This window comes from Bufo gargarizans, chromosome 10, assembly GCF_014858855.1.
Source record: "Bufo gargarizans isolate SCDJY-AF-19 chromosome 10, ASM1485885v1, whole genome shotgun sequence".
Classification (NCBI taxonomy): Eukaryota; Metazoa; Chordata; class Amphibia; order Anura; family Bufonidae; genus Bufo; species Bufo gargarizans.
In genome coordinates this window covers 41,368,129-41,382,503 of record NC_058089.1, presented here as the reverse complement: position 1 = coordinate 41,382,503, position 14,375 = coordinate 41,368,129, and the positions used below count along the sequence as shown (strand labels likewise).

At 38.3% G+C, this 14,375-nt stretch overlaps 1 protein-coding gene across 1 annotated transcript in view; it reads left to right on the top strand.

Moving 5' to 3' along the window:
• Nucleotides 1–324: 324 nt before the first annotated feature.
• Nucleotides 325–14,375, top strand: part of LOC122920049 (solute carrier family 22 member 6-B-like) — a 161,231-nt gene continuing 147,180 nt past the window's right edge. The window contains exon 1 of the mRNA XM_044269260.1: nt 325–793. Within this exon, the coding sequence (XP_044125195.1) occupies nt 419–793 (375 nt within the window). The 5' untranslated portion in view covers nt 325–418. The remainder of the gene's footprint in view (nt 794–14,375) is intronic.

The following is a 14,375-nucleotide window of genomic DNA, read 5'->3' as shown; positions in this document are numbered from 1 at the left end:
AATGCCCTGCCCCAAGAGGAAATAATGGCAATTTTTAAAAAGGACTTATATTGTGGCAATTGACATTCATTGTCATAATTAATCAAAAGGTGTCTTATAATTGATCTGAGAAAGGTTTAACTTGATGGATCTGTCTTTTTCAACTCTAGTACCCATATAACTATGTATCCATCAGTCACCCTACATTCTGCCCTTTATCCCTAATTCAGTAGAAAATACTTATTTTCTCCAAAGGTTAATTTTATTACCTGGTAAAAGTTTAACCCATTGGTCAGGTGTCTTCACGCCTACAAATGCACTGCGCTCTTATATCTTGTCATTGTGCCACCCACTGACTATGTAAATAGTCATGCTTTTTGCATCAAAGCTTCAATGTTCATGGTATTTTATGTGGAGATTGTGAACTGTGTGATCAGCCATGGCGTTTCAGGAGATCTTGGAGAGAATAGGTGGCATGGGACGATATCAGATCATTCATGTCATTCTTCTGGCCTTGCCAGTTTTCATGTTGGCTAGCCACAATCTCATGCAGAACTTCACTGCTGCTATTCCAAAACATCGATGTAAACTTAATGAATCCTGGGAAGAAGGTAATTTTACTGGACCTTGGTTACATGCTCATATTCCGTTGCAGTCAAATGGGAAACTCTCTAGCTGCTCAAGATATACAAACCTCCAACTCAATGTACTGAATTATAGTCTTACAAGCAATACTAGTGGCTTACAGACTGAGATATGTGCTGATGGCTACATGTATGATGACAGCGAATTTTCTTCAACTATTATAAACCAGGTGAGAACTTTAATTCTTTATTTTCCTGTAAATTCTTCCTTCCAACCTTCCATTTTCTCAAAAAAAGAACAGGTTGTTTTTATCAGTTTTACCTTAGAAAAATACCTACTTGTGATTTACTTTTTGAGCTGTTTAGTGAAACAGAAGTAGAGATGAAATGAGACTAATCTGCCCCCCTCAGATAATAAGTTATAGGCCCCTTACCTAACACTATAGCCATGAAACTGAGGGGCACTTATCACATTGGAGGAGCACATATTACATTATAGCGTGTTGTAACTTCCTGGCTTAGCTGAACATGCATGTTTTTTAATAAGGAGATTTATACACCTTAAGAACAAAGGATACTGAAATCCAACATGCCAGATACGTTTTACCATGAATAACTACAATCAGGGAAGAGGCAGGAGAACTAGTAGACTGGGAATTTAAAGTGGCCCTGGAAAAAAAATATATATATATAAGTGTCTCCACTGTGTAGTCTAGTCCAAACTGATGAAAGTCAGGGCAACACAAGTAGTGGCCAACAGTAACATTGCGACACATTATACCGCCCCAGCAGAGCAAAATACCAAGTAAATAAATGATGATCAACTCACCACTCCAGAGCCTTCCCATGTTCACGGATCTAGACTAAGCAGGTCCAGCAGAAAACAAAGAAAGGAAATCCAGAATCTGGGGGGACTCTATTTCATAAAAGCTTCTTTTGTTGAAAAATCCATAAAATACTCCATAGTCAAATTTCCCCTCATGGAACAAGCGACACATTTTGGACTAGACTTTGTTCTTACTCATGACTTACAAGACTGAATAACACATACCAGCCTCACTATTAGGGGCATCAAATGATCACATCTGGGAAAGAACAAAAATGTGGAACGGAATCATACCCTCCCTATGTAGCAAACAATACTAGGATAAGAAATATTGTTGCACTTGCAGCTCAATGTCTTGGTGCTTGTCCAGACCCTTTGGGCACATTGTCTGTGAAATTAACATTCAGTAAATTTCAGTAAAGTTCATAAGTTTAATTCATAAAGTTCTCAACGGACAAAAGAGACATTCTATTACCTGAAATGTAAAACTTGAAAAATCCCCTCATGCACTTCTCTAAAATGTTTAGTGAGGTAAGAAACATTTACCTTGTTATTAGTCGCATCAAAAATATGGCGTCATATGCGCACCTTAAAGGGGTTATCCTATGACCAATGTAAAAATTTAAATCATTTAGTACATGACACTCTATTTCTAACAAAACTATAACCAGCCCTGTACTTCACATGGGTCCACAGATTTCCCCATTCATTGGTCTGCAAGGTTTATATCAAGCTGACAGCTCAAGGGTAGTGTTAAGCATACCTGAACTGCAAAGTTCGGTCCGTACTGAATTTTGCCAGTTTAGGTACCCGGACCCGAACCTGAACTTTGCCGCGAAAGTTCAGATTCGTTGTTCGGGCATTTAATAAAACTTGTTTAAAAGCTGCAAAGCAGCCAATCAACAAGCTTTTAAACTGTAGGCACTTCACAGCCATGCCTAGTAATGTATACAAAGGGAAAAAATAGATAATCCCACGGCGCAAAGAACCAGCCTTTGATGTCAACAGTAACTTAGTTTATTATTTTAGCAGATAGTACAACGCGTTTCGGTGGACAAGAACCCCTTCATCAGGTACAGTAGTTCGAAACGCTTTGTACTATCTGCTAAATTAATAAACCGAGTTCAGGTTGACATCAAAGGCTGGTTCTTTGCTCCATGGGATTATCTCTTTTTTTCCTTTGGATCCATTTGCCTTCTTGGAGACTCCAGGCATCCCTACATGGAAGTGCTCATATCCCTGGCTGCATGACCACCCATCTCTGGGGTTTGCAATACCCTTCTTTAAGCCCTCAGTAGAGTTGTGCCTAATATATGCACAACATGATAAGATGAGCCTCCTTTTGGAGTGATTCATGTACATTTTACTTGACTTTATTACCCTATGGTGCGCCTATTTTGTTTTTCATAGATAAACATCTCCTGTTATACTAGTAATGTATACAAGCTGGGTCACGTGTCACACTGCCCCATCAGCGCTGAGCAGTGCAGGGACAGGAAGCAGGCAGCTGAACTGACGGAGAGCGTTAGGAATTTCATTTGGCTATTGATTCTGTGGCTGACCTATAGTGATTTTTTTTGTGGGTACAATACACCAGCTTTGTACCCCTGACACAGAAATATAATAATTAATCTAGCTGTTAATTCTGTGGGTGACCTATAGCGATTATTTTGTGGGTGCAAGCTGGTTCCCGGACAGGACAATTGTATGTGCACCAACATTAGCACGCCAAGGTTTCTGCAACTGGGCCCCATTGTTCAGACTGGACTTAATAGCAAGCTGAGTGCCAGGAGTTGATAGCTGGGAAGCCATACTGTATTTGTTTGTTAACACGTTAAAGACCGAGGACGAGAATGCTCATCCTCAAACGTCGGCACTTAGCGCTTGAGGACAAGCGCTCTCGTCCTGCAGTCGCCCCCCCCCCCCACGTGCGGTCCCCCCGGTCAGCAGCAGAGATCCCGCGGATCCCTGCTGCATCCACCAGCATCGGTGATAACGCCGTTGCCGGTTATATAACCCCTCATATGCCGCGGTCAGCGCTGATCGCGGCATATGGGAGGTTTGCGCTCCCTCACCTGATGCATCGGGTCCCCGCTGTGCTGTGGCGGGGACTTGATCGTTCCCATGGCAGGCCCAAGCCATTCCGAGGCTTGGGGCCTGTTATCTACGGAAGCCTAAGAGGCCCAGCCCCCAGGCTGGGTCCTCCTAGGCAACTGTTTGCGTCTTACAGTGTTAGGCCTCATGCACACAACCGTTTTTTTTTAAGGTCCGCAAAAATGGGGTCCGTAGGTCCGTGATCCGTGACCGTTTTTTCGTCCGTGGGTCTTCCTTGATTTTTGGAGGATCCACGGACATGAAAAAAATAAAATAAAAATCTAAGTCAAGTTTGCAATTGAAATGATAGGAAAAAACAGACATGCATCACGGACACGGATCACGGACGCGGATGACAATCTTGTGTGCATCCGTGTTTTTTCACGGACCCATTGACTTGAATGGGTCCGTGAACTGTTGGCCGTGAAAAAAATAGGGCAGGTCCTATTTTTTTCACGGCCAGGAAACACGGATCACGGATGCGGCTGCCAAACGGTGAATTTTCCGATTTTTCCACTGACCCATTGAAAGTCAATGTGTCCGCGAAAAAAAACGGAAAACGGCACAACGGCCACAGATGCACACAACGGTCGTGTGCATGAGGCCTAAGACACTAACAGTTCAATACAGCACAATACAGATGTATTGTGCTGTATTGAAACAAGGATCAAACCCTGTCCCATAGTGGGACAAAAAATAAAGTGAAAAAAAAAGTTAATAACATTTAAGTTTTACAAAAAAAAAATTAAGTTTCAAGTAAAAAAAAAGCATCATTTTCCAAAACTAAAGTAAAAAAAAAAGTAAAAAAAAATAGGGAAAAGACATATAGACATATTAGGTATCGTTGCGTCCGTATCGACCAGGTCTATAAAAATATCATATGGTCTAACCCCTCAGATGAACACAGAACAAAAACTGCCAAATAAACAATTTTTTTGTCACCTTACATCACAAAAAGTACAACAGCAAGCGATCAAAAAGGCGTACGCCCACCAAAATAGTACCAATCTAACCGTCACCTCATTCCACAAAAATTAGCCCCTACTTGAGACAATCTCTCAAAAAATAAAAAACTAATGCTCAGAATATGGAGACATTAAAACATCTTTTTTTTTGTTTTAAAAAAGCTATTATTGTGTAAAACTTACATAAATAAAAAAAAGTATACTTGTAGGTATCGCCGCGTTCGTATCGACTGGCTCTATAAAAATGTCACATGACCTAACCCCTCAGGTGAACACCGTAAAAAATAAAAAATAAAAACTGTGCTAAATAAACAATTTTTTGTCACCTTACATCACAAAAAGTGTAATAGCAAGCGATCAAAAAGTCATATGCACCCCAAAATGGTGCCAATCAAGCCGTCATCTCATCCCACAAAAATCATACCCTACCCAAGATAATCGCCGAAAAAAAAAAAAAAAACTATGGCTCTTAGACTATGGAAACACTAAAACATGATTTTTTTTGTTTCAAAAATGATATTATTGGGTAAAACTTACATAAATAAAAAAAGTATACATATTAGGTATTGCCGCGTCCGTATCGACCGGCTCTATAAAAATATCACATAACCTAACCCCTCAGATGAACACCGTAAAAATTAAAAATTAAAACTGTGTAAAAACATTTTGTGTCATCTTACATCACAAAAAGTGTAATAGCAAGCGTTCAAAAAGTCATATGCACCCCCGTCATATTATCCCGCAAAAAATGAGACCCTACCTAAGATAATCACCCAAAAACTGAAAAAACTATGGCTCTCAGACTATGGAGACACTAAAACATTATTTTTTTGTTTAAAAAATGAAATCATTGTGTAAAACTTACATAAATAAAAAAAATTATACATATTAAGTATAGCCGAGTCTGTGACAACCTGCTCTATAAAAATACCACACAAACTCACCTGTCAGATGAATTTTGTAAATAACAAACAAAAAAGTGCCAAAAAAGCTATTTCTTGTTACCTTGCCTCACAAAAAGTGTAATATAGAGCAACCAAAAATCATATGTACCCTAAACTAGTACCAACAAAACTTCCACCCTATTCCGTAGTTTCTAAAATGGGGTCTCTTTTTTGGAGTTTCTACTCTAGGGGTGCATCAAGGGGCCTTCAAATGGTACAGGATGTCAAATAAAACAGTCTGTCTTCCAAAAACCGTATGGCAAAATCTGTCTTCCAAAAACCGTATGGTATTCCTTTCCTCTGCGCCCTGCCGTGTGCCCGTACAGCAGTTTACGGCCACATATGGGGTGTTTCTGTAAACTACAGAATCAGGGCCATAAATATTGAGTTTTGTTTGGCTGTTAACCCTTGCTTTGTTACTGGAAAAAATTGATTAAAATTGAAAATTTGCCCAAAAATTTCAATTCAGAAATTTCATCTCTATTTGCCAATAACTCTTGTGAAACACCTAAAGGGTTAACGACGTTTGTAATATCAGCTTTGAATACCTTGAGGGGTGTAGTTTCTTAGATGGGGTCACTTTTACGGAGTTTCTACTCTAGGGGTGCATCAGGGGGGCTTCAAATCGGACATGGTGTAAAAAAAAAACAGTCTAGCAAAATCTGCCTTCCAAAAACCGTATGGCATTCCTTTCCTTCTGCGCCCTGCCGTGTGCCCGTACAGCAGTTTACGACCACATATGGGGTGTTTCTGTAAACTACAGAATCAGTACCATAAATATTAAGTTTTGTTTGGCTGTTAACCCTTGCTTTGTTTCTGGAAAAAAATGATTAAAATATAAAATTTGCCAAAAAATGAAAATTCTGAAATTTCATCTCTATTTGCCAATAACTCTTGTGGAACACCTAAAGGGTTAACAGCGTTTGTAATATCAGTTTTGAATACCTTGAGTGGTGTAGTTTCTTAGATGGGGTCACTTTTATGGAGTTTCTACTCTAGGGGTGCATCAGGGGGGCTTTGAATGGGACATGGTGTAAAAAAAAAAACAGTCTAGCAAAATCTGCCTTCCAAAAACCATATAGCATTCCTTTCCTTCTGCACCCTGCCGTGTGCCAGTACAGCAGTTTACAACCACATATGGGATGTTTCTGCAAACGACAGAATCAGGGCCATAAATAATGAGTTTTGTTTGGCTGTTAACCCTTGCTTTTTAACTGGAAAAAAAATATAAAAATGCCAAAAAGTGAAATTTTAAAATTGTATCTCTATTTTCCATTAATTCTTGTGGAACACCTAAAGGGTTAACAATGTTTGTAAAATCAGTTTTGAATACCTTGAGGGGTGTAGTTTCTAGAATGGGGTCATTTTTGGGTGGTTTATATCATGTAAGCTTCACAAAGTGACTTCAGACCTGAACTGGTCCTTAAAAAGTTGTTTTTTGAAAATTTCTGAGAAATTTCAAGATTTACTTCTAAACTTCTAAGCCTTGTAACATCCGCAAAAAATAAAATATAATTCCCAAAATGATCCAAACATGAAGTAGACATATGGGGAATGTAAAGTAATGACTATGTTTGGAGGTATTACTATGTATTATAGAAGTAGAGAAATTGAAACTAAAAAATTTGTTAACTTTTCCAAATTTTGGGTAAATTTTTTTTATATAAATATAAATGAACTTTTTTGACTCCATTTTACCAGTTTCATGAAGTACAATATGTGACGAAAAAACATTCTCAGAATAGCCTGGATAAGTCAAAGCGTTTTAAAGTTACCACCACATAAAGTGACACTGTTTAGATTTGCAAAAAATGGCTTGGTCCTTAAGGTGAAAATGAGCCCGGTCCTTAAGGGGTTAAAGGAGAGTGTGTGTGGATCACCATCACTGTTTACTGTTACAGATAGCCCACCCCTTCACCTGTGCTCTGTTCTTTTTATCATATTATCTTTATGTTCTTCACCGTTCACCTTTTCCAAAATAATCCTGTTGATCAGTTAACTCCTTCCTGGGGTAAGTGTGTACTGAGCTGGGCAGAGGTTTCCCAAGTCTACTCCTGACAGAAGATGAAGACCCTTATGCTATCCTATAGAACTCCAAGCAAGATTTGGGTGGAGGCACTGCGCCATAGTGGGGTGAGAAAATACACCATACACTCCATCTACTGACTGCTGCCCAAAGGGGTGTTATAACATAGATTGACTTGGTTGTTTTTTTCAGTTTTTTACAAGTATGGACGTCAGAAGTGTAAGGCATAGAGGAATTCTAGGGTTAATAATTCTTTTCAAGCCTATACCGCTATGTAGGAGTTTCAAATTGGGTTGTACATAAATTGCAATACCACACATATGATTTGCCTGGTGACCTACATGTCATGCAACTTGCAATATGTGGGGCAGACTTCTGGACCATTTAAGGTGCGCATATGACGCCATGTTTCTGGTTTCCTCACTGAACATTTTAGAGAAGTGCATGAGGGAGATTTTTCGAGTTTCACATGTCAGAGAATGTGTCTTTTGTCTGTTGAGAGGTGGTAATTATATTTGGAAACTTATAAGGAGAGGAATGTACTGAATGTTACAGACAAGGTGCCCAAAGGGTCTGAACTAGAGCCAAGTGATGTATTTTTATTAAAACTCTAGCAGAAGGACCTGGCTCTGCACGGGGATATTTCATCTATTTCATTTCATGTTTCTGTGTGTCGTTAAAAGATATTGACAGTATCCCCCCTAACAGTGACCTCTACAGCACCCTGCCCCTTTAACAGTAAATTCCACAGTCTCCCACCCCTTAGCACTGACCCCCCCCACAGTGCCCGCCACTTTAAAATGGGACCTTCACAGCAGCCCATCCCCTTAACTTTGACTTTCACAGCAGCCCACCCCTTTATCAGTGAGATTCCCACTCCCTTAACAGTGACCTCCACAGTACCCCGCTGCCTTAACAGTGACCTGCACATCAGTTGCCCCTTTAATAGTGGCCCCTGCCCCCTTAACAGTGACCTCCACAGTGTCCATCCCTTTAACAGTGACCTCCACAGCGACCTGCCCCCTTAACAGTAATATCCACAGTGAACGCCACTTTAACAGTGACCTCCACAGTGCCCGCCCCTTTAATGCTAGGGCTACACGGCGACATGTGTCGCTCGACATTTTGTCTCAACAATTTTTATAATGATAGGCTATGGTGGCGCACTATAACATGTGACATTCTGCGACTGCGACATGACAGTTGCAAAAAATCCATCCAAGATTGATTTTTCTGTGATTATCGCGTCTCAGTTGCAGCATGTCACATGTTGCAGTGCAGCACCATAGACTATCATTCAAAAAATTGTTGCACGACATTGGTGTGACATCAATGTCGCGCAACACATGTAGCAGTGTAGTTGTGTCGTGCGACTTATTGTCGTTGTGTAGCCCTAGCCTAAATCTGACCTACATCAGTGAAGAAAAATGCCTGCGAGCTTCTTGGAGCGAACCATACTGATAAATTCAGTGTGGTGAGCCATGATGACATGGCACCTAACATTACAGTTAATATGTTGATTATATTATTTACTTACCTATGTGAAGAATGGGTTAACCCAGATGCTGTGGGTGCTTGCGCTGATATCTTCAAATTTGATTGGAGATCACTTTAACTGCCAGTTTGAGAACCTATAAAAAAACAGAAAATAACGATTTTGGCTCATTCACGTAAGTATTTTTCAAGAGACAGACCTGCGTTCATCTGTGTCATGGAAGATCTGTTGAAACCAACTTATTTTCAGAGCAGAAAGCCAAGGGGGAGAAGAATGGCTGAGGAAGTGCTTACAGCAAGGACCGGACCAGCAAGAAGAGCTTCTTTTATCTTCTAATCCCGTCTGCTGCGCAGTACCTGGCGCGAGCGCCGAACTGATCGATCCTCCCTGCGATAATTTTGTGCGCATGCGCGAAAAACCTGAGACCCGCTCGCCGATTAAAAAACGTCAGCGGAGAGACAAGAGGGCATATTCCCCTTCACAATATGCGCCTCCTTCTAAGACCAAGAAAACCAACTTATCTTCAAGCCGAGCCAGCAGGAAAATTCAACGGCGTCATTTTCAACAGCATTCAACTGTCACTCAGGAGCCATCACCTGCTTCAACAGTTGATCATCCTCCTACATCATCTGCTTCTGGTGAGCTGAATTATAACTTTTTAAGTGACTGCAAACCGCAGGGCACTATTAATCAAGAGATTAATTCACTTGACATTGATTCTTCTAAATTGAAGATTCAGTTGTTTGATGAATTTTTACTTTACCTATCTAAAAAGGATGAATCACCAAAAAATGTTTGGTCTGGATTAGCAGATGTCAGTCAAGTTAATACCCTTAATAGTCTGACTGCTGCTAATTCAACCATTCAACCGTTCACTAATGTACCTAAAATGTCCAATATTAACCCTGAAATGGCAGTAATTCCTGAGCTTGAATTTAACTCAGGTATAAAAGAGACATCTGTTAAAGAAGTTCTGGCGTGTCAAATTTCTCCATTAGGGTTTCATTTACCCTTGAGCGTGAAAGAAAAAATTTGGAGAAAAGAATATGTTGAAATTTTTTCTCTTCTTCCTTCATCTAGTGAGAATTTAAAAAGTGAATTATTGAAAGACAAAAAATCAGATTCTGAAGAAAATAGAAAATTACACCAGAAATCCTTTTTTAACTGGCTGCAAGCATTTAATATATACGCAGCAGTTTTGGATGAAAAATTTCCTAGTCTTTGTACTGGTTTATTTTACCATGTAGATACTATTTTGGAAGCATATAGAAATTTTGGCGGAATGGGTTGGTGTCTGTATGACGAATCCTTTCGTCAGAAACTTGCAGTATATCCGAATCTAAATTGGGGTAGTAAAGATGTCGGGCTTTGGTTGAATTTAATGCTCCCTAACAAAAACAATCTTTTTCGTCAACCCAATTTCATTAACTCCAAAAAAGGTATCTGTTTCGCATTTAACGAGTCGCATTGCAGATGGCAACATAATTGCAAATACCGACACGAGTGTTCTTTCTGTGCCGGTTCTCATTCAGCCTCAAAATGTTTTAAAAAACAAGGTATTCACTTCCCAATTTCTAACAAGGAAATTCAATCGTTTAAACAAGGTGACTCCGCTGAATTTGCCAATAATAATTCAGTGGCTAGGTCATTACCCAAACATTCAGATGGCTAATTTATTAATTGACAGTTTTACCAATGGGTTTTTCATACCTGAATTTGTGGGTCCAGGTTGCATTCTAGTTGTAAATGCGTTATCTGTAAAACAAAATATTGACATTGTTAAAGAAAAAATTGAATCTGAAATTTTGGCAGGTAGGATTGCTGGTCCCTTTGATTCTCCCCCCTTCTTGAATTTTCGTATATCTCCTTTAGCTTTAGTTCCTAAAAAAGAACCAAATTCTTTTCGTCTTATTCACAATTTATCTTATCCTAAATTCAGTTCCTTAAACGATGAGATGGAAAAAAATAAAGCCAGTGTGAAATACTCCTCATTTGATCAAGCTTTGTCTTTTTTACAAAAAGCAGGCCGCAATTCTCTTCTTGCCAAAGCTGACATTAAATCTGCTTTCAGACTACTACCTATAAACCCCATCGGTTATAATTCTTTGGGTTTTTATTTTCTCGATAAATTCTTTTATGATATGGCCCTTCCCATGGGATTCACCCTATCTTGCTTTTATTTTGAGGCGTTTTCAACTTTTCTACACTGGGTTATGGATATTCACTCAGGTAGTGGATTTTTACTACATTATCTCGATGACTTTTTATTTATAGGTCGTGAAGATTCGGATGATTGTATAAATCTTCTGAATAGATTCATTGGTATAGCTAAATATTTCTGCATTCCATTAGCTGTAGATAAAACTGTCTATCCTACTATGAATCTCAAGTTTTTGGGCATAGATATAAATACAGTAACAATGGAATTTAGCATACCAATGGAAAAAATCCAGAATACTGTTCAACAATTAACTCGCATATCCGGAAAAGAAAAAATTACGCTTAAACAACTTCAGTCTCTTTTAGGTTCTCTTAATTTTATTTCTCGTGTGATTCCCATGGGAAGGGTCTTTTCTAAAAGATTGTATGCTGCCACATCAGGTAAGTCCTCACCTCGATCCCATATTCGCATCACCAAACAACTAAAGGATGACATTTCAGTTTGGTTGCAAATTTTATGTGAATTTAACGGTCACACCATTTGGCAGGAAGAGTTTGTTGGCTCAGACACCTTGTCTCTTTATACAGATGCGTCTGGTGCTATTGGATATGGTGCTTATTTTGACAACTTTTGGTCTGCCGAACGTTGGCCTTTAAATTGGATTACTAATAACAAGTACTCAAAAAATTTGGTTTTTCTAGAATTATTTCCAGTTCTAGTTTCTCTAACAATTTGGTCCTCAGTGTTTCAGAATAAGAGAATTCTGCTAAGGTCGGACAATATGGGAGTAGTTTTTTCCATAAACTGTTTAACTTCAAAGTCTCCGTTAGTTTCTTCATTATTGCGTAAGATAGTTTTTCAATGTCTAAAATTTAACATTTGGATAAAAGCTAGATTTATTTCTGGGAAAACTAATTATATTGCTGATTATTTGTCCCGACAGCGCTTCAAGGAATTCTTCTTAATGACACCTCGAGCTTCCCGAATGGGAATTCCTTGTCCAACTCATCTTTGGGAGATATCAGAGGATTAACTAATGAACTTATTTTTGGTTCATTAGCCAAGAATACATGGGCAGCATATTCTGCCGCATGGTTGGATTGGAAGCTTTTCTGCATATCTCAAAAAATTTCTTACATTGATTTTAATTTAGGGAATTTTATCAAATTTATTATATATCTTTACAACAACGGTTTACAAGCCGATTCTATTTCTAAAAAATTATCGGGCATTTCTTTTTTCTTTAAATTAAAAGGCGAAAGCTCTATTCTGAATAATTTTATCATTAAACAAATGATTAAAGGTATCAAAAGAATGTCAGTCCCCAATGTTAAGACCAGCCCTTTATCTATTGAATTGTTACAAAAGGTCATATGTAATTTAGTATTAGTTTGTTCTTCGGAATATGAAACCAATTTATTTTCTGCAGCATTTTCTATAGCTTTCTTTGCTGCTCTAAGATTAAGCGAGATTGCTGCAGACAATAAAATCTCAAATCCCCCATTATTGATATAGGACCTTCAAAAGTTGTATGGATTTTTGGTGATGAACTGATTCAATTGGCTGAGAGAAGATCTGCTTTTAGACATTCTACTGTTAATTTAGGTTATTCAGCAGAATTTTCCATAAACTGGTTTTCCTTTGCTGACCTTAAAATTTCTGATATCTTCAAGAATGTCAGCCTTATATATTCAAAAATGTCGAAACCTGACCTGTTTATTTTACATATTGGCTCGTTTGATTTGGGAAAAATCAAAACGCATTTGTTAATTTATGAATTAAAAGAATTGTTATGTAAAATATGCTACTTACTTGATGGTGTTGTACTCGTATTTTCTGACATCATCCCAAAATTTTCTTGGTTCAATTCTGAGTTATCCTTTCTGGAAACAATTAGGAAAAGAATTAATAAAAAAAAAATGGAGATTTATTTGAAGGAAATTGGTCATGGCAATTACAGACATGTTGAATTAGAAGGATTCGTTAGAGGACTTTACCAAGAAAAGGATGATCAGCTTTCTGATATTGGATGTGATATATTCATTTCAGATTTGCAGAACATAATTGATAATGGTTTTTATTAAAGGCTTGCAATGTTTATTGGGCCACTTGTTTTTATGTGGCGTTGTGGGGTTAAGTCACTCTCTGAGTGGACTGAGTGTTATATGGTTTATTGGTTTAAATATTTACTTATTTATATTTGAGAATAAATTGGATTAACCAGATTATAATTAATTGGTTAAGTAATAAGCATTGCGGCCTTTAATTACCCAACTAAATAAATAAAGATATTTGCTTAAATTCTATTTTGAGTGATGATTTATTCTATTTTGTGAATTGGAGCGTATGACATCATGGAGCGAACCATACTGATAAATTCAGTGTGGTGAGCCATGATGACATGGCACCTAACATTACAGTTAATATGTTGATTATATTATTTACTTACCTATGTGAAGAATGGGTTAACCCAGATGCTGTGGGTGCTTGCGCTGATATCTTCAAATTTGATTGGAGATCACTTTAACTGCCAGTTTGAGAACCTATAAAAAAACAGAAAATAACGATTTTGGCTCATTCACGTAAGTATTTTTCAAGTTCCCTCCCTCCCTTCCCTATTTATTTTGTCGCTTTGCTTATTGACGGGGGTTAAGTCACTCTCTGAGTGGACTGAGTGTTATATGGTTTATTGGTTTAAATATTTACTTATTTATATTTGAGAATAAATTGGATTAACCAGATTATAATTAATTGGTTAAGTAATAAGCATTGCGGCCTTTAATTACCCAACTAAATAAATAAAGATATTTGCTTAAATTCTATTTTGAGTGATGATTTATTCTATTTTGTGAATTGGAGCGTATGACATCAATTGGCTGATAAGGAACATGTGACTGTGTGTATGGCAGTTGGGATATGAAGAGAAAGACTTGCAGGCTTGTATTGGCTAATGCAGGTAATTTTTGGGGAATCTCTCAGGAACAGTACGTCCTAGAGAGCTGTGAACCCTATGTGGGTCTCTCGCCGAGCAAGCTTGAAGAGGAACATGAGGAGATCTTGTGCCCTGATTCCTTAACTCTGGAGCATCCACAGTCAGAAGAAAATGACGGTGGGAAATGGAAATTAGTCTTTCACAAGGTGGATGATGATGATGAGACACAAGTGGTAGGTGTTGCGCAGTCTGGTGCGTTTTAGAGGAAAGTGCGGACATCAAAAGAATTGGCATTTGCAACCTGTGCCGTACCAAAATGAGCAGGGGTGTGAACAATTGAAACCTCACCACTACCAGCATTATCCGCCA